We start from the raw sequence: 19,944 nt of genomic DNA, 5'->3' as shown, positions 1-19,944 counted from the left end.
TGTCTCAAGGCATATATAAATATATGTTCATAAAACAAAAACATCCTTTGATGTGATAAAAGTGTGCGTGTCTTGATGATATACTCTCCATCCCCTTTATCCTTGAGGATAACCAACAAATATGCATTTTTCTGCTCTTTCTTAAAATTTGTTGCGTTTCTTGGATGAATTTTCATGTAACACAAACATCCAAAAACTCTCAAGTGTTCATAATTTGGTTCTTTCTTGAAAAGAATCACATACGTTGTACTCCCTTTTTTTGGCTATAGCAGGAGTTATATTAATGAGATCTCCTGCAATGAGTACACATTTTCCCAAAAATTGTAATGAAATGTTAGATTAGAAATGCAAGTCTCGTACTATGTAACACCCGTATAATTTTAATATTAATTTAATTGGATTATTGAATTAATAATTAGAATTATTAGGGATTTTGTGAAAATAATGATTAAATGATGGTTTATGGCATTTGGGTCATATGAGTAATTAGTAAAAGAGGGAGGGTGGTTTTATAATCCTTTTTACTAAAATATTATTATTTTCATAATTGGGATTTGGGAAGAAGAAAGAACGTGAAAGAGCAAAGGGACTGAGAACACGAAGAGCTGAAGGAGATCTGTAGAGGGAGAGACCAAAGATCAAGAACAAGTATTTGAGGTAAGGGGGGACTCTCCATTTAATCTCTATTATCGTGTTATGAGTAGTAATGTTGATTAGGGATATTGTTTGGTTGATTGATTCTAATTTCTGAAATATTCATCTGTGTTCATTATTTGGGTTTGAACTGTAATCCCTAACAATTGATAGATTTAGGGTATGATGAATAGAATTGGTTAGAGAATCATATGCTATTGTTTGTGGATGAATTCGTACACTGTTAGATGCATTTTTCTGGTTTTTTGGACTCAATTTCGTGGACTGGTATGAGTGGGAACGAATGGGTTTTTGGACTGTGTCGAATTCTGCAGGTTACTGGGCATTTCTGGTGTTTCGCGTATGAAACAGTGCCATACGCGTATGGCATGAGGCTGATACGCGTATGGGGGACACTCCCAAGGGGCTATACGCGTATGATACGCAGTTGCCCTGTCCCAAGAACCATGTACTGGTGTGTTGCGTATGAGAGCGTATGAGGATGCTCATACGCGTATGGGAATAATTAAAGAGGAAAATTATTCTGGTGATACGCGTATGGCAAGGCTGATACGCGTATGGAATTTTGGAAAGAGGAAAATGACTCTGGTGATACGCGTATGGAGAGCTGATACGCGTATGGGATGGTTTACAGGCTATTTTGTGTTCTGGTAAATTGCGTATGATACGCGTATGAGGCAGGGTGATACGCGTATGGACGCGTATGGACCATATGATACGCGTATGGCGTGCTGTGTGTGAAATTTCTGTTTTGTGATTTTTCTGGAAAGTTCGATGATGTGTAACTTTCTGTTGGTATGTTTATTTGTGTACTGTTTAGTACTGTGTAAACCTTGTGATGTGATTCTGTGGTTTACTGATGATTGAATATGTTGAATGATGTGATATATATATGAACATGCTTGTTGTTGATAATGGTGATGATGGAATGAGTATAGTTGATGCTACTCATAGATTGGTAATGATGAAAGTATGTTATATATATGTTACATGCATTCATAAACATGAGTTGAATCCTATATGATGAGAGGATTCATCGAGGGGCAGAATTCCCATTGTGTGGAATTCGTGCTGGCAGGGCCGTTTCTGAATTGATGATAGATCGGTCGGTGGATGATTCCACTGGTGATAATTGGTACCACATGCATAGTGTCAGTTTCATACATGTGCATGATTTGTTATAATATGATCGTATATGTTATGTGATGATTGTCTGTTTATCTGGGGATATATGAATGGTGATTGTCTGAATATGAAACGATTGGGTGAATGATATAACTATGATATGTTATTATTTATGATGTGATAACATTGGTTAACTGTGATGAGACTCACCCTTACTTGTTGTCATTTTTCAGATTGAGGATAGCGGCGTGACTTGGTGAGGATTAGCTCATAAGTCGGTTGTTAGTTATAGTGTCGGTGTCATGCTCTGGTAGATGTAACACTGGGAACACGTTTGTCTTTGAGTTGGTTATAACTCTATTTGGTTGTTAATTGAGTCAGATACATTATGAGGAATGTTGACTCTGTGTGTTTTCAATTCCGCTGTGTAAAACATGATTTATTTAATGTGTTATAATTTCAGTTGTTTTCAGTGAATGCATGACTATACTGACGTGGTGTTTTATTATTTATGAATTGTGATACCCCTTGCATGCTTACTCTGATTTGATAATTATTATTTGCCGCGGGTTATTAGAGGGGTGTTACAATAGTGGTATCAGAGCATAGTCGGTCGTTGTGACCAGAGTCTTGTGTCAGTCTTTTGTGTATGCGACTAATACGGGTTATTGTCGATACTTTTGTTCTGACTGGGTTATTTGTGGTTAAGCAGAACAATGGCTGGAAGAGGAAGAAACGATGATGCACTCGCTGAGGCTCTGGGCATGATTGCTGGTGTGCTTGGAGGAGGGACTGTAGGAGCAGGGATTGGTGCTGATAGGCAACTGGGGAATTTTCAGAGAAACAATCCTCCAATGTTCAAAGGCACGCATGATCCAGAGGGTGCTCAGAAATGGCTCAAGGAGGTCGAGAGGATTTTCCGAGTCATTGACTGTGCTGAGAACCTTAAGGTGAGGTTTGGCACTCACATGTTATCTGAGGAAGCTGACGACTGGTGGTTGTCAACTAAGGCTGAGCTGGATGCTGGTGATACGGCAATTACCTGGACTGTATTCAGGAGAGAATTTCTGAGGAGGTATTTTCCTGAGGATGTCAGGGGAAGAAAAGAAGTTGAATTTCTGGCACTGGTGCAAGGCAATATGTCGGTGCCGGAGTATGCTGCCAAGTTTGTGGAATTGGCAAGGTACTATGTGCACTATAATGAGGACGAAGCCAGTGAGTTCTCGAAATGTGTCAAATTTGAGAATGGTCTTCGTGACGAGATCAAGCAAGGTATCAGGTACCAGAGAATCCGGAAGTTTGTTGACCTGGTGGATTGTAGCAGGATTTTTGAGGAAGATAATATCAAGCTGAAGTCATCTCACTCTCGCGAGTTGGTTGACAGAAAGGGTAAGAAGCCTATGGATAGAGGTAAGCCATATGGTAGGGGTAAACCTGTGGATTGGAAGAAACCCAGTGGGGGAGATTCCAGTGCCCGTATCAGGTGTTACAATTGTGGCGAGATGGGACATCGTAGGAATGAATGCAAGGTTGATCAGAGGAAGTGTTACAAGTGTGACCAAGTGGGTCATATTGCGGCTGACTGCAAGAAAAGGATTGTGACTTGTTTCAACTGTGGAGAAGAAGGTCACATCAGTCCTAATTGTCCTAAGCCAAAGAAGAACCAGTCAGGAGGAAAGGTTTTTGCTTTGACCGGATCAGAAACTACTCCAGAGGACAGGTTGATTAAAGGTACGTGTTTCATTCATGGCACACCTTTAGTTGCAATTATTGATACTGGGGCAACTCATTCTTTTATTTCTTTGGATTGTGCTATGAGATTGAATCTAGAGATATCTGATATAAATGGAAGTATGGTTATTGACACTCCTGCGTCGGGTTCAGTAACTACTTCGTCTGCATGCTTGAATTGTCCGGTTGACATTTTTGGTAGAGAATTCGGGATGGACCTAGTGTGCCTTCCGTTGAAAGAACTTGATGTAATCCTGGGAATGAACTGGTTGGAGTTCAACCGCGTTCATATCAACTGTTTTACAAAGACGGTAATTTTTCCTGAAGAGGTTAGTCATGGTAATCTGGAGATGACCGCTAGGCAGGTGAATGAGGCTATCGGTGATGGTGCAGCAGTGTTTATGTTGTTTGCATTGATGAATGTGAAAGAGAAAGTGGCGAGTGGCGAATTGCCTGTGGTGTGTGAGTTTCCAGAAGTCTTTCCAGAAGATGTGAATGAATTACCACCGGAAAGAGAAGTGGAGTTTTCTATTGAATTGGTTCCGGGAACTAGTCCAGTGTCGATGGCACCGTACCGTATGTCGCCGTCTGAATTGGCTGAACTGAAGAAGCAGTTAGAGGAATTGCTTGAGAAGAAATTTATTCGTCCTAGTGTTTCGCCGTGGGGTGCGCCTGTGTTATTGGTAAAGAAGAAAGAGGGTTCAATGAGGTTGTGTGTAGATTACAGACAATTGAACAAGGTTACTATCAAGAATCGGTATCCATTACCGAGAATCGATGATTTGATGGATCAACTGGTTGGAGCACGTGTATTTAGTAAGATTGATCTGAGGTCTGGGTATCATCAGATACGTGTGAAAGATGACGATATTCAGAAGACTGCTTTTAGAACGAGGTATGGACATTATGAGTATTCTGTAATGCCGTTTGGGGTTACTAATGCACCTGGTGTTTTTATGGAATATATGAACAGGATCTTTCATCCTTATCTCGATAAGTTCGTGGTGGTATTTATAGATGATATTCTGATATATTCTAAGAATGAGGAAGAACACTCAGAGCATCTCAGAACCGTGTTAGAATTGTTGAAAGAAAAGCAACTTTTTGCCAAACTGTCGAAGTGCGAATTCTGGTTGGAAGAAGTCAGTTTTCTTGGACATGTGATCTCTAAGAATGGTATTGCTGTGGATCCTACAAAGATAGAAGCTGTATCTCAGTGGGAAGCTCCGAAGTCAGTATCAGAGATTCGTAGTTTTCTTGGTCTTGCAGGTTATTACATAAAGTTCATTGAGGGATTTTCAAAGTTAGCATTGCCGTTAACTAAACTGACCAGGAAGGGACAAGCCTTTATTTGGGATGCCAAGTGTGAAGAAGGATTCCAAGAGCTTAAGAGGAGATTGACTAGTGCTCCTATATTGATTTTGCCGATTCCGACAGAATCATTTGTGGTCTATTGTGACGCATCACTGATGGGTTTAGGTGGTGTATTGATGCAGAATCAACAAGTGGTCGCTTATGCGTCGAGACAACTCAAAGTGCATGAAAGGAATTATCCGACTCATGATTTGGAGTTGGCAGCTGTGGTGTTTGTTTTGAAGTTGTGGCGACACTATTTGTATGGTTCGAGATTTGAGGTGTTCAGTGATCACAAGAGCTTGAAGTACCTCTTTGATCAGAAAGAGCTGAATATGAGACAGAGAAGGTGGTTAGAATTTCTGAAGGATTACGATTTTGGTTTGAATTATCATCCGGGTAAGGCAAACGTCGTGGCTGATGCATTGAGTAGGAAGACTTTGCATATGTCTATGTTAATGGTGAAGGAATTGGATTTGATTGAACAGTTCAGAGACTTGAGTTTAGTGTGTGAAGGTACTCCTACTAGTGTTAAATTGGGTATGCTGAAGTTGACTAGTGGTATTCTTGAAGAAATCAGAGAAGGTCAGAAAACTGATGTTGGATTGATTGATAAGTTGACTTTGGTTAATCAAGGCAAGACTAATGAATTCAGAGTCGACGAGAATGGTATACTAAGGTTTGGTGACAGAGTTTGTGTTCCTGATGTTGATGAACTCCGAAAGCGTATTTTGGAAGAAGGACACCGTAGTGGGTTGAGTATTCATCCTGGTGCTACTAAAATGTATCATGATTTGAAAAAGTTGTTTTGGTGGCCGGGAATGAAGAGAGAAATTGCTGAATTTGTGTATTCTTGTTTGACTTGCCAGAAGTCGAAGATTGAGCATCAGAAACCATCTGGGTTTATGCAACCGATGTTTATTCCTGAGTGGAAATGGGATAGCATTTCCATGGATTTTGTTTCGGGTTTGCCGAGAACTGTCAGAAATTGTGAAGCTATCTGGGTTGTGGTAGATAGGTTGACGAAGTCTGCACATTTTATACCGGTAAGAATGGATTATCCGATGGAGAAGCTAGCTCAGTTGTATATTGAGAAGATAGTTAGTCTTCATGGTATTCCTTCGAGTATTGTGTCGGACAGAGATCCGAGGTTTACATCTAAATTCTGGGAAGGTTTGCAGAAAGCTTTGGGTACTAAGCTGAGATTGAGTTCTGCTTATCATCCGCAGACTGATGGACAGACTGAGAGGACGATTCAGTCGTTAGAGGATTTATTACGTGCTTGTGTGTTGGAAAAAGGAGGTACTTGGGATAGTTATCTGCCTTTGATTGAATTTACCTACAATAACAGTTATCATTCGAGTATTGGCATGGCTCCGTTTGAGGCTTTGTATGGTAGGAGATGTAGGACGCCGTTGTGTTGGTACGAATCTGGTGAGAGTGTTGTGATTGGTCCAGAAATTGTACAACAGACTACAGAGAAGATTAGAATGATTCAAGAGAAGATGAAAGCTTCTCAGAGTCGACAAAAGAGTTATCATGACCAGAGGAGGAAGACACTTGAGTTTCGAGAGGGAGACCATGTGTTTATGAGAGTTACTCCTATGACAGGGATTGGTCGGGCATTGAAGTCGAAGAAGTTGACTCCGCGTTTTATTGGACCATTCCAAATCTCTGAAAGGGTGGGAGAAGTGGCTTATCGTATCGCTTTACCGCCGATGCTTGCGAATTTGCATGATGTGTTTCATGTATCTCAGTTGAGGAAATACATTTCAGATCCGTCCCATGTGATCCAAGTAGATGATGTACAGGTGAAAGATAACTTGACGGTTGAGACTTTACCTGTGAGGATTGAGGATCGAAGGCTGAAGCAATTGCGAGGCAAGGAAATAGCTTTGGTCAGAGTAGCTTGGGGAGGACCAGCTAAGGGAAATGTTACCTGGGAGCTTGAGAGTCAGATGAAGGACTCTTATCCAGAACTTTTTACCTGAGGTATGTTTTCGAGGACGAAAACTCTTTTAGTGGGGGAGAGTTGTAACACCCGTATAATTTTAATATTAATTTAATTGGATTATTGAATTAATAATTAGAATTATTAGGGATTTTGTGAAAATAATGATTAAATGATGGTTTATGGCATTTGGGTCATATGAGTAATTAGTAAAAGAGGGAGGGTGGTTTTATAATCCTTTTTACTAAAATATTATTATTTTCATAATTGGGATTTGGGAAGAAGAAAGAACGTGAAAGAGCAAAGGGACTGAGAACACGAAGAGCTGAAGGAGATCTGTAGAGGGAGAGACCAAAGATCAAGAACAAGTATTTGAGGTAAGGGGGGACTCTCCATTTAATCTCTATTATCGTGTTATGAGTAGTAATGTTGATTAGGGATATTGTTTGGTTGATTGATTCTAATTTCTGAAATATTCATCTGTGTTCATTATTTGGGTTTGAACTGTAATCCCTAACAATTGATAGATTTAGGGTATGATGAATAGAATTGGTTAGAGAATCATATGCTATTGTTTGTGGATGAATTCGTACACTGTTAGATGCATTTTTCTGGTTTTTTGGACTCAATTTCGTGGACTGGTATGAGTGGGAACGAATGGGTTTTTGGACTGTGTCGAATTCTGCAGGTTACTGGGCATTTCTGGTGTTTCGCGTATGAAACAGTGCCATACGCGTATGGCATGAGGCTGATACGCGTATGGGGGACACTCCCAAGGGGCTATACGCGTATGATACGCAGTTGCCCTGTCCCAAGAACCATGTACTGGTGTGTTGCGTATGAGAGCGTATGAGGATGCTCATACGCGTATGGGAATAATTAAAGAGGAAAATTATTCTGGTGATACGCGTATGGCAAGGCTGATACGCGTATGGAATTTTGGAAAGAGGAAAATGACTCTGGTGATACGCGTATGGAGAGCTGATACGCGTATGGGATGGTTTACAGGCTATTTTGTGTTCTGGTAAATTGCGTATGATACGCGTATGAGGCAGGGTGATACGCGTATGGACGCGTATGGACCATATGATACGCGTATGGCGTGCTGTGTGTGAAATTTCTGTTTTGTGATTTTTCTGGAAAGTTCGATGATGTGTAACTTTCTGTTGGTATGTTTATTTGTGTACTGTTTAGTACTGTGTAAACCTTGTGATGTGATTCTGTGGTTTACTGATGATTGAATATGTTGAATGATGTGATATATATATGAACATGCTTGTTGTTGATAATGGTGATGATGGAATGAGTATAGTTGATGCTACTCATAGATTGGTAATGATGAAAGTATGTTATATATATGTTACATGCATTCATAAACATGAGTTGAATCCTATATGATGAGAGGATTCATCGAGGGGCAGAATTCCCATTGTGTGGAATTCGTGCTGGCAGGGCCGTTTCTGAATTGATGATAGATCGGTCGGTGGATGATTCCACTGGTGATAATTGGTACCACATGCATAGTGTCAGTTTCATACATGTGCATGATTTGTTATAATATGATCGTATATGTTATGTGATGATTGTCTGTTTATCTGGGGATATATGAATGGTGATTGTCTGAATATGAAACGATTGGGTGAATGATATAACTATGATATGTTATTATTTATGATGTGATAACATTGGTTAACTGTGATGAGACTCACCCTTACTTGTTGTCATTTTTCAGATTGAGGATAGCGGCGTGACTTGGTGAGGATTAGCTCATAAGTCGGTTGTTAGTTATAGTGTCGGTGTCATGCTCTGGTAGATGTAACACTGGGAACACGTTTGTCTTTGAGTTGGTTATAACTCTATTTGGTTGTTAATTGAGTCAGATACATTATGAGGAATGTTGACTCTGTGTGTTTTCAATTCCGCTGTGTAAAACATGATTTATTTAATGTGTTATAATTTCAGTTGTTTTCAGTGAATGCATGACTATACTGACGTGGTGTTTTATTATTTATGAATTGTGATACCCCTTGCATGCTTACTCTGATTTAATAATTATTATTTGCCGCGGGTTATTAGAGGGGTGTTACATACTACATTCAATATATGCATGTGCGTTCTCTCTAGAGGTTAATTTTTTGTAGAGTATCTACACAAGATGTCTCATGAATGATTTATTCTAGTTGAATGTAAGCTTAAAAACTAGAGTTAGTAAATTTTATCCCATTATCATTGCGAATCCTTTTAACATGCACATCAAAATATCTTTTGATCATGTTGCAGAAATTAATGGTGTTGTCTAATATTTCATTTTTGTGTTTCAGAAGGCAGACTCCTGTTCTTCGAGTGCAGTCATCAACTATGATGAGAAAATAATGCGAATCATTGTGAGATGTTGTATTATAACCCACCCCCCACCCCCTGCGAATCATTGTGAGATGTTGTATTATAACCCCCCCCCCCCCCCCCCCCCCCCCCCCCCCCCCCCACAAATCACAATGGATTAAATTGAAAGGTGCTCCAACTTTATTAATACTCAAATTGAAAGAACTCCTACTCTATTTTGATCTATCACAACATTCTACTTTACTTAAATAAAACTACAATTAAGGGAGTTTGATATGTACTAAAGAGTTTGTATTGAAGGATGCCCTATTCTTTTATGCCACAAACCTACCATATTTTTGTGAACTGCAACAACAAGTTGATGCGACTTAGTAAACTTATAAACCCCTTCATACATATCACAAAATCAAATCTTCTTCTTTGAGACTTGGTCCTGTATTATACAAGAGTTCTGATCAAAAGTTATGATGCAAAACTATCTTGATTGATCTTGCCCACATACAATAATTTTCTTCTCCATTCAGCATTGCTGTCACGGGTGTTGTTTTAGAATTATCAGAGTTGCTTAGATGGACCTATGTATTCTTTATATCAGATTTGGAGGTATCTTTCTTCTCCAATTTCTCTTATGAATCGGAACCGGACTCTGATGTCATAAAAGAAATTAAACAAAATACATCCAGTATTCAAAGTTAATTCAAATAAAATAGATACATGTTTTATAGAGACTATAAAGATAGCAAACTATTTTTAATAAAACTCTATGCACCTAATAAACTATGTGAGATACTTCTAACTTTATAACTAATTCTTTCTAATAAAAAAATTGTAATAAAAATAATAAGATATAATAAAAAGTCGATAAATCATGAATACTAATTCATTAAAAATTTATTCTCTAATACCACTTAATTTATTTGAACATCCCTAATATGCTGAATTAAATATTTATCTGTTCTTTTGAATGGTATCATAAACATAACCGTAAAAAAAAATTATAAAATCAATGAGTAATGTAATTTAAGTATATTTCAATAAAAAAAGTACTACCATTATTTAATTTACAACAATAGAATCTTAGTTTCCATTTATAACAACTCTTTCCCCTTACGCTTTTATTTGGATCATACAAACAAATAAAAATGATCAATTAATTGTGCAACTTGATCTCAAATGATTAGTATAAATCAAAATGTGATCTAGGTAAAATATACCTACAAACACTGTCAAACATCATAAGATGCTTAGTGATCATAATTTGAGTCCAACGAAATCAAATTAGATATTTTTAGATTAGGGTATAGACACATCCTTTTCATGTAAATATGTCATAAAGCAAAAAAAGTTGGAAAAAAAGAAAGATAGAAAGAAGAACAAAAGGTCTCTATTACTATTAGTCCCCCAAAAAAGTTTGACATTGACCCTCTCTTACCCTCATATACTTAAGTGGGCACAGCATCTCCCTCACTCACCACCATGAAAGACAAGCACTCACAGAATTTTCTTTTTTCATAAAAGAAAAATAATTATACAAATATTATTTCACCCACATTTCATAAAAAAATATATTTATTTATTTACTTTTCATTATGATTTCTAGGAAAATGAGACCCTAATAATCTAGAGTTCGTGCCGAGAAGTCACAACACTGACCAAATATTATTCCCATCAAAAATCAAACTCGATATTCCCTGAATTTCTTCTTTCGTGAACACATCTAAATTTTTTTATAAAAAAATTAGAGTAAATGATAATTAGAAATCTAGAACAAGTTGAATTCACTCCTTTCTATTCTTCCCTCATAGAATCTATGCCCACCATGTGTTTCAACCATGGCACAAAACAAGGGCCCCACTCCAACAATCCAACCCAACATCATATTAACATTAACTCCCACAAACCAAAAAAAACATCCTCCTCTCCCAACAAAAACCACTCTCCTCTTCATCATCAAACTCTAAACACCAAACCACAATCTTATCCTTCTTTCTCTTTCTCATCCTTTTAAGACTAAAAGCTTTTCCATTTCCTAACACACTCACTTCAATTAATCATATTGGGTATTCAACTTCAATAACTAAACTAATCCCAAAAAACAAACACCTTCAATTATTTTATCTTTTTTATTACCTCACCTTCAAATAATAAATAAATTTTTATTTTATATTTTTTAATATATTTTTATATATGCTAGCCGGCGATGCCGACGCCGGTGAGCACAGCGAGGCAATGCTTAACAGACGAAGCGGCGCGTGCACTAGACGAAGCAGTATCAGTAGCGCGTAGACGAAACCACGCGCAAACAACCTCTCTCCATGCCATCTCAGCCTTACTATCATTACCCTCCAACATGCTACGCGACGCCTGCGCGCGTGCCGGAACTTCTCCCTACTCGCCGCGTCTTCAGTTTCGCGCGTTGGAACTCTCCGTCGGTGTTTCCCTCGACCGTCTCCCAACTTGCAAAACCTCCTCCTCCTCATCCGCCGTTAACGACGGTGGACCTCCGGTGTCGAACTCGCTCATGGCTGCTATTAAACGGTCTCAGGCGAATCAGCGTCGGAATCCTGATAGCTTCCATTTGCTTCAGATTATGCAGCAACAGCAACATACTCAGCAGAATCAAACGGCGTCGTTTTTGAAAGTTGAATTGAAGCATTTCATTCTTTCGATTCTTGATGACCCTATTGTAAGTCGTGTTTTCGCTGAAGCGGGTTTTCGTAGCTATGATATTAAATTCGTTTTGCTTCAACCTCCACTACCTTCTAGATTCTTCCATCGACCTTCTCCTCCGGTTTTTCTATGTAATATTGAACCGGAACCGGACCGGTTCAGGTTCGATGATAATTCCAGAAGGATTGTTGAGGTTATTGCTGGCAAGAGTCAGAGTAAAAGGAATCCTTTTTTGATGGGGGTGTATGCTAAAACCGCTCTGAAAAGGTTTATAGAGTTAGTTCAAAGTGGAAAGGTTGGTTTTTTACCTACTGAGCTTGATGGGTTGAGTGTGGTTTCGATCGAGAAGGAGATTCTTGAGTTTGTTGGTGGTGGTGGGAGTGAGGAGAAGATGGGGTTGAGATTTGATGAGGTGGGTCGTTTGGTGGAGCAATGTTTGGGGGCTGGTGTTGTAGTTAGCTTTGGGGAGATTGAGGTTTTTGTGAAGATGAATAATGATGGTGGTGTTGATGATGCTGCTGCTGGTGATGCTGTTGTGTTGGTTGTTTCGCGGTTGACAAGGTTGTTGGAGGTTTATGGTAGAAAGGTCTGGTTGGTAGGGGTAGCAGGAACCTGTGATGTGTATTCTAAGTTTCTAAGGTTGTTCCCTACGGTTGATAAGAATTGGGATCTGCATGTTTTGACTGTGACATCTGCTACTCCTTCTATGGAAGGACTCTACTCTAAATCCAGGTATGTTTCTCTTTTCTGTTTCTGGTTTGTATTTATTTGTCTTACTTGAAAATTGGAGTAGAAAGAACCTATGTGTGTTATTTTGTCATAGGGTGTGTACTCATCATGCACTTTCAATTTAATAATTTTGATAGTATCATATAATAATATATGCATGAAAAGGAAGTGGTATATGATATTGGTATGTGTGTTTTACATGTTGTTTTTGAAGATATAAAATTGACATGTCAATATAGTAATTGGGTATTAAATGATTGAGTGTTGAGTGAAGGGTTCTTTCTTACTGGTCTGTGTTATTGTCTTTCACTTGTTTCCAGATATGGTTTTGGCCTTTGGTTGCTTTTCAATTTTGTCACTTGTAAAGTTGTGTTTGGCTACAGTGTCGGTTTAGAATGGCAGGAGTAGTTTTTTGAATAAAAAATAGATCTGGTTATATTTTAATTGGAACTTTCTATAAGCTTTTTCTTTTTTATGAATTTAGAGCAATAATCTAATAAGGGTCATGATTGATGATTCAACTGTTTTCTGTTTTAGAGACAAGTTATTCACTTGCCTTAAATTTGCTGTAATGTTCTATAATCTGAGAACAAGTTAATCTGAGTTCTTAAAGCATTCCTCTAATGGATGGTTGATATATCGGTTCTTATGCTGGCTATTCACGAGTTATTCATTCTTCTTCGTTTTCTGAATCCCTGACCCAACTCTTCTTTTTTGGTTTTGGCTCTATGACGGATTTGGGTTGTGTTCAGTATTAGTACTTTACGCAATCAGTTATGTATTTTGATTTAAAAATACTGAGTTAGAAATTCAGACATAGAAATCTTGATCAAATAATCCAGATGTGGCTGACTGCCTGACTGTGTGCGTGCGTGCGTGCATACAACCCAGATCCAATTTTGGCCTATCACTTAGGTTGATGATGCGGTTTTATTTTATCCTTTTATTGAGATGGTTGATGCGTAAAGTTTATCTCTTCATGTGCACTTTAGGTTCTGACACAGTTTGGTGTAAATTAAATCTAAAAGTTTCATGCCCATTATACATTTGCAGCTTGATGGGGTCCTTTGTTCCATTTGGTGGGTTCTTTTCCACACCTTCTGATTTCAGAAATCCCAATGTATCTTTACCTCTTTGTGACACTTGCAATGAAAAGTATGAACAAGAAGTTGCTGATAATTATGCCAAGGTAGGGCCTTCTACTTCAGCATCAACAAGTTTACCTTGGTTACAAAAAGCGAACGTGGATTCAGATAAAGGATCGGGTTTGGCAAAGGTGTGTTAGCGTTATAATCACCGAACATTATGTTCTGTTTTCCATACTGCATGCAAAGACATTCACATGCTTACCACACATAAATGTGACATTGTGGGGACAATTCATGCACTGTCTCACTAAAATAATTTAGAGGTAAAAGAGGCAATAATGCTAGTATTCTAAAATGGTAAAAGTAAAAAGAAGAAAAAATGAATTTTCTGAACTAAGAACGGAATTTGTCACCTTGAATGCCTATATAGGTCTTCAGAGATTCGGTTTACGGAACTGAATTGGCGATGTTTCTGAAAATTGATAAGGACATAGCATTTTTTTAATGTTGGCAACAGGTACGTTTTTCCAGGTATGCTTTGGGTCCTACCATAGACATATGCAAATAATGCAATCGACGGGCCCTGGTTTTACTTGTAGACAGTAGCATAGTACTTCTAAAAAGCCAAAATATTTCATATGTAGTATTATTCATGATATATGCTTTTTATGAACTTAAAGAGTAAATCTTATCCAAATCTCTTGATTAAAATCTTGGATACATTATTGTCGCTAGTTGTGTTTTGCATCATGTGCCATACTTAATTGGTCAATTTTCGACAGTGCAGACTAATGAAGACAACACAAGTTTGAATGCTAAGATCTCTGAATTGCAAAGGAAATGGAGTGATATCTGTCAACATCTTCATCGAAACAAATCATTACCTGAAATCAATGTTTCACAAACGTTAACAAGGTTCCAAGCTCCGTTCCATGAGGGGTTTCGATTCGGTACAGGAACTGGTAACTTTAATGAAATCCACTGTTCTAGTCCAATTCCCTACATGCCTAAAGAGTTACCAAATCCATTTCCATCTAAACAGATATTACCATTTTCACAACCTTTTGATTCGAGTCTTATTGTCAATGATAAAACTGGACATGTACCGAACGGTTCAAAATTCGACATACAAAGTTCTCGGGTTACCACTTCTTCTGTCACCACAGATTTGGTTTTGGGAACTACATATACATCCGTTACTCATGAGCCAGATACTCCAAAAGTAAGCGATCATAAGAAGCATCTTCCGCACTTGTCAGATTCTCTTTCGACTGAATATGATGCTATTGTCGAGAGTACTTCAAACCAAATTGCTAGATCCTCTGGTCCAACTTCAGACGGAAAATTTGAAATGGTTGATTTCAAGTCACTTTACAAGCTCCTTATCGAAAAGGTGTGGTGGCAAGAGGAGGCAATTTATGCTATCATTAGAATTATGACACTTTGTAGTTCTGGTGGTGGAAAGCATAATCGATCGAATTCAAATGTTAGAGCCGACACATGGTTTTCTTTCCTTGGACCAGACAGAGTTGGAAAAAGAAAAATTTCTTCAGAACTTGCAGAAACTCTATTTGGACACAAACAAAACATAATCTCAGTGGATTTAAACTCTCAGGACAGGTTTCAATCATTGGACTTGGTTTTCGAATGCCACAACATGCTTGGGAGGAAGACAGTTGTGGATTATATTGCTGGCGAGTTGAGTAAAAAGCCGCGTTCGATTGTGTTTCTTGAAAATATAGATAAAGCTGATTTAATTGTGCAGAATAGTTTGTTCCACGCAATAAGAACCGGCAAATTTTCATACTCGCATGGAAGGGAAATCAGCATCAACAATGCAATCTTTGTTGTGACCTCTTCCGTGTTCAAAGTTAGCGGCTGTTTCGATACGGAAAAGGAACCGAAAATGTTTTCCGAGGAAACAATCCTTGAAGCTAAAAGGTCTCAAATTGGATTATCACTTGGACATGCTTCTGAGGATGTCATGAGAAGCAGTATCACAAATGTAAGGGTTGCAAAGAGAAAAGGAACATTTCTGAATAAAAGAAAGCTAGGTGAAAACGATAGTATCGATTCCAATGAGAAAGTAACTAGCAAGACACCGAAACATGTCAAAGAAGCGTCACGGTCGTATCTTGATCTGAATATGCCTTTAGAGGAGGAGGTTGAGGAAGAAGTTGATTGTGATGACTGTGAAAGTGAACCTGTTGTTAAAAATCATGAAGCTTGGTTAAATGATTTCCTTGATCAAATTGATGGAAAAGTGGTTTTTAAGCCGTTCGATTTTGATTTACTTGCTGAGCAAATAATCAAATGCATTGACAAACAATTTCAAACGACATTTGGATCAAATTATATGCTGGAAATTGATTATGAGGTGATGTCACAGATACTTGCAGCTGCTTGGTTATCAGACAAGCAAAAAGCAGTGGAAGATTGGATTGAACATGTTCTTGGAAGTAGCTTTGTTGAAGCTCAAAAGAAGTATCAAAATGTAGCTCAGTGTGTCATGAAATTGGTTAAATGTGAAAGCATTTTTGTGGAAGAGCAAGCTCTTGGAGTATGCCTTCCACCTAGAATTAGCTTGAACTGAATTTTTGATCACTATATGATGTATTGTTATGTAATTAGTTGTATAATGTAGCCTTTAGGTTATAGCATTTGGTAGTTTATAGCAGTTTTAAGGTAATTAATCTCACCTTTTTTTTCTCTCTGAGGTGGTCATTGTTACGGTGATTTCCTATGGTAAAAAGAATGTGTAATCCACACCACCAGTTTTCCTGTTTATTCTAATGGGATGAATAATTTAAAATTTTAAACTTACTTTTAGTTTTTTTATTGAGTTGGTCCATTAGTTTGCAGAAAAGTTCATTGAAGAATCTACACACTCCATACTTACATAATCAACAATTTGATCATAATATCCTTAGTAAGGAGAAGAGTAAGAAATGGAGAAATTATACTTAGATTGAACGAGACCTGTTCCAGAGAGCTCTAGTGTAGGCGAAAAAGATGACGGAGAAAGTCACCAGAAAATTAGGACGGGTAGAGTATTTCCTTCCAACTCTTACCGCAATAGGATCGAGCGATCTCGTGGACCACATATTTTCCACCATAGAGAAGATAAAGTTGGTCAGTCCAGAGATCATGATGTTAAGCCAAATGATGTCGTTACTAATGATCTTGAGTCATATGTGACTGTTCAGGATGATACGGAGGTGCTGATTTAGACTAATACAGTTCAAGTTGATACATAGAGGGGGCACTATAGGGCCCTTTAACTCTATCTTTCTCACAGGGTACTCTTATCATGTGATATTTAGATTATGGTGAAAGAGGTATAAATATTTTTATTTAAATTGTTTTTTGTTTATTAATGATTAATTGAAAGTAACTGATGATTTATGCTTTATTTGTTATAGGACAACACTCTATTGAAGGTATTTATGGGTCGAAATTGAAGAAATTCTCGACAGTGCAGATGTTAGACGAGGTTAGGATAATTGTTGTTGATGTTGGCCTAATACCGTTGGTTGATTGTTTGCTCACCATGCTTGATGCTCCCTTGTTATAAGCTTTTATTGCACGTTGGCATTAAGAGACATCTTCCTTTAATTGTCCCTTTGGTGAGATGATAATTATCTTGGTTGATGTCTCCAGCCTCTTCCATCTATCCCCATGCTGGTAATTTTCTTTTACCCCTCCACTGATGAACTAGGAGATTGCATGTATGGGTGCTGAGACATACCTAGGTGTTACACGGTATATGGTATTGGATGAGTTCAAGGTTAACAGGGGTTCTCATTTTTGTCTCTCTTGGCTCTGGGATACTTACCAATCATTGGTGGAGCATTATATGTATGAGGCGACAACTAGGGTATACATGTAGCATCTTGTTGGATGTACTATTTTAACGGGTAAGTCTCATGCATACATCGATGTCAGGTACACATCCATATTTGATGAGTTTGAGTCTCTGCATTGGGCATGGGATTGTGCTGTTGTGGCAATACTACATAAAGCCTTTAGCGAGGCGATTGCCTTTCAGACGAGACGACTTCCCGATGACATGAGTCTATTTCAGGTATGAATATTTATTATATTTTTTTTATTTCGAGAGTATTTGTTAAAGACATTTAGCATATTTAATTTATTGTCTATTTATATATTTTACTGCACTATTGGATATATGAGCATTTTTCGCCCATTTGTAACAGGCGTGATCATGGTGCTATCACACATGGCTTCCCACAGGTTTCCAGATGGAGCTCGACACACATACAAGCGGTCTTCTAGAGTACAAGCGGAGGATCGTTGCTCTGACTCTGGATGATTTCATATAGACACTCTATGCAGACTATATAGTGCATCAGGAGTTCGATGAGACTGTCATTTTTCAGGTTATTTGTGATGGGAAAATGTTGTTGTTGCATATTTACTTAAGAGGTGTCTGCGCTAGTTTGACTATGTTCAGGTCATTCCTAGATTTGTCACTGTTATACCATATAGAGACATTGATAAATGGTTTAGGCCTATCATTGTGAGTAATGCCCGTGTTATTAGAGAAAATGTAGTTGATGTGACTTTTCTTGGACAGTGTCTGAATGATTATTTAGAGTTGTACTTAAGAGTATCACACCCTCACATCATCGTATTTGTTGAGTCTAGTGATGATACCAGACCTTTGCATAATGGAGGTCATTTAGATGACTTCCACCGCCTCCACTTGGTGTGACTCGCTAGCAACAAATGCAGATGATATCACTTTCTAATAATCTCATGAGTTTGGTATAAATAGATGGCGAGGTCCATGCCAGATTATCGCAGATAACACACATTGTTCGTGGTAGACTATTTTAAATTTTATATACTTGTTCATTATTTGTTGTCTCTATAATATTATTTTTTATTATTTCGACTATTTTATGTTTACTGAACTATTTTATTTTGTCGAGGCTTTAACATTAACATTGCATTACATAAAAATTAGTATTACATTATGGGACATGAATATAACCTAACCTATCATAACATGACATGACTTAACCTAACCAGACAATAAATGTACTCATAGATTAAAACATATAATGCATTACTCATAGATTCCTTAACTTGCTTAAAAATTTCAAAAGTTCATATAAAACATATCAAGTCAATGGTAAAAATATTGTGTAAAATTTGTAAGAGATCCATCCATTTTAGACGCATTTATGGAAAACATCTCATACAATTATTAGATTTTTAAGGATTGGGGAAAATTTCGGTATATCATATTTTTGAAAATTTTGATAAAACAAAACTACACATCGTAAAAACTCACATTGAATTTTTAAAAATAATCGATAAAAATATGTCTTTTTCTCATGATTAATAAAAATCTACCGAAATTTTTAATAATACTACCGAAAATTTGACATTTTACCGAATTTTTTAGGGTAAAAAATATACAAGATTTGTAAATTTTGAAAGAGGTAAATAAAAAGAAGAGATACTTTTTCCAATTAATGTGGGGGTTTGAGGTAGAGGTGTGAGGGTGCATGTTAAATTACTCAAGTTCATTGTACCATAATTTGTTGGGCTTATCCAATACAATAGAGAACAAAAATGGTAGTTTAAAAAAGAACTAGTTAGGAGAAAATTAATCATAAGCATTTTGCTGATTATATTGAAAAGTCACCAAGTAATAATTACTTTATTCCACTAGACAGTGTATGTACTAAATAGAAATGACAAATACTCTAAAGTATAAACATGGTCCTAAACATCATAATAGAGCTCTTCACATTTGGAGAGTTAGGTGGGTGTTGTAAGCACACATCATCATTTAAAATGTTAGTACTCCTGTCTATTATAAGAAAAACAAAAAAGTGGATGTATTTTGTTGGTCCAAATTTTAAGCAAATGTTAATTGATATACATATTTAATTATTACATAATTTCTTTATATTGTGAGATTATTATTATAATTAGGAGTAACTATACTTTTTATATAAAATTTTAAAAAAATTAATTACATTTAACTACTCTTCTTAATAAATTCCAGTGTGTATATTCCTATACAGGGCTGTACCATAAATTCTACAACGGATCATGATGTAAAAACACATTTAAAAAAAAGAATTGCTTATTTCAAATACCTTAAAATTTCCAATATGTCTGGAATATATATTTTTGAATACACAATTTATTAGTGTATCTCACTTAATTTTGTTTTATTAAAATTTAATTTAGAGATAAATTTTCAGATTTACATCATTCCCCACCATATGTATTCCTCACTGAATTACTCTCATTTTAATA

General features: G+C 37.2%; 1 protein-coding gene across 1 annotated transcript; it reads left to right on the top strand.

Annotated features, from left to right (window-relative positions):
• The first annotated feature begins 10,956 nt into the window (after positions 1–10,956).
• LOC131662200 (protein SMAX1-LIKE 6) lies at positions 10,957–16,463 on the top strand. Its single transcript, XM_058931917.1, has 3 exons — positions 10,957–12,559; positions 13,610–13,832; positions 14,432–16,463. The coding sequence occupies exons 1-3, from the start codon at positions 11,358–11,360 to the stop codon at positions 16,235–16,237; spliced, it is 3,231 nt and encodes a 1,076-aa protein (XP_058787900.1). The 5' UTR covers positions 10,957–11,357; the 3' UTR covers positions 16,238–16,463.
• The last annotated feature ends 3,481 nt before the right edge of the window (positions 16,464–19,944 follow it).

The sequence above is a fragment of the Vicia villosa genome, linkage group LG3, assembly GCF_029867415.1.
Source record: "Vicia villosa cultivar HV-30 ecotype Madison, WI linkage group LG3, Vvil1.0, whole genome shotgun sequence".
NCBI lineage: Eukaryota > Viridiplantae > Streptophyta > Magnoliopsida > Fabales > Fabaceae > Vicia > Vicia villosa.
This window is presented reverse-complemented; position numbering and strand designations above follow the sequence as displayed.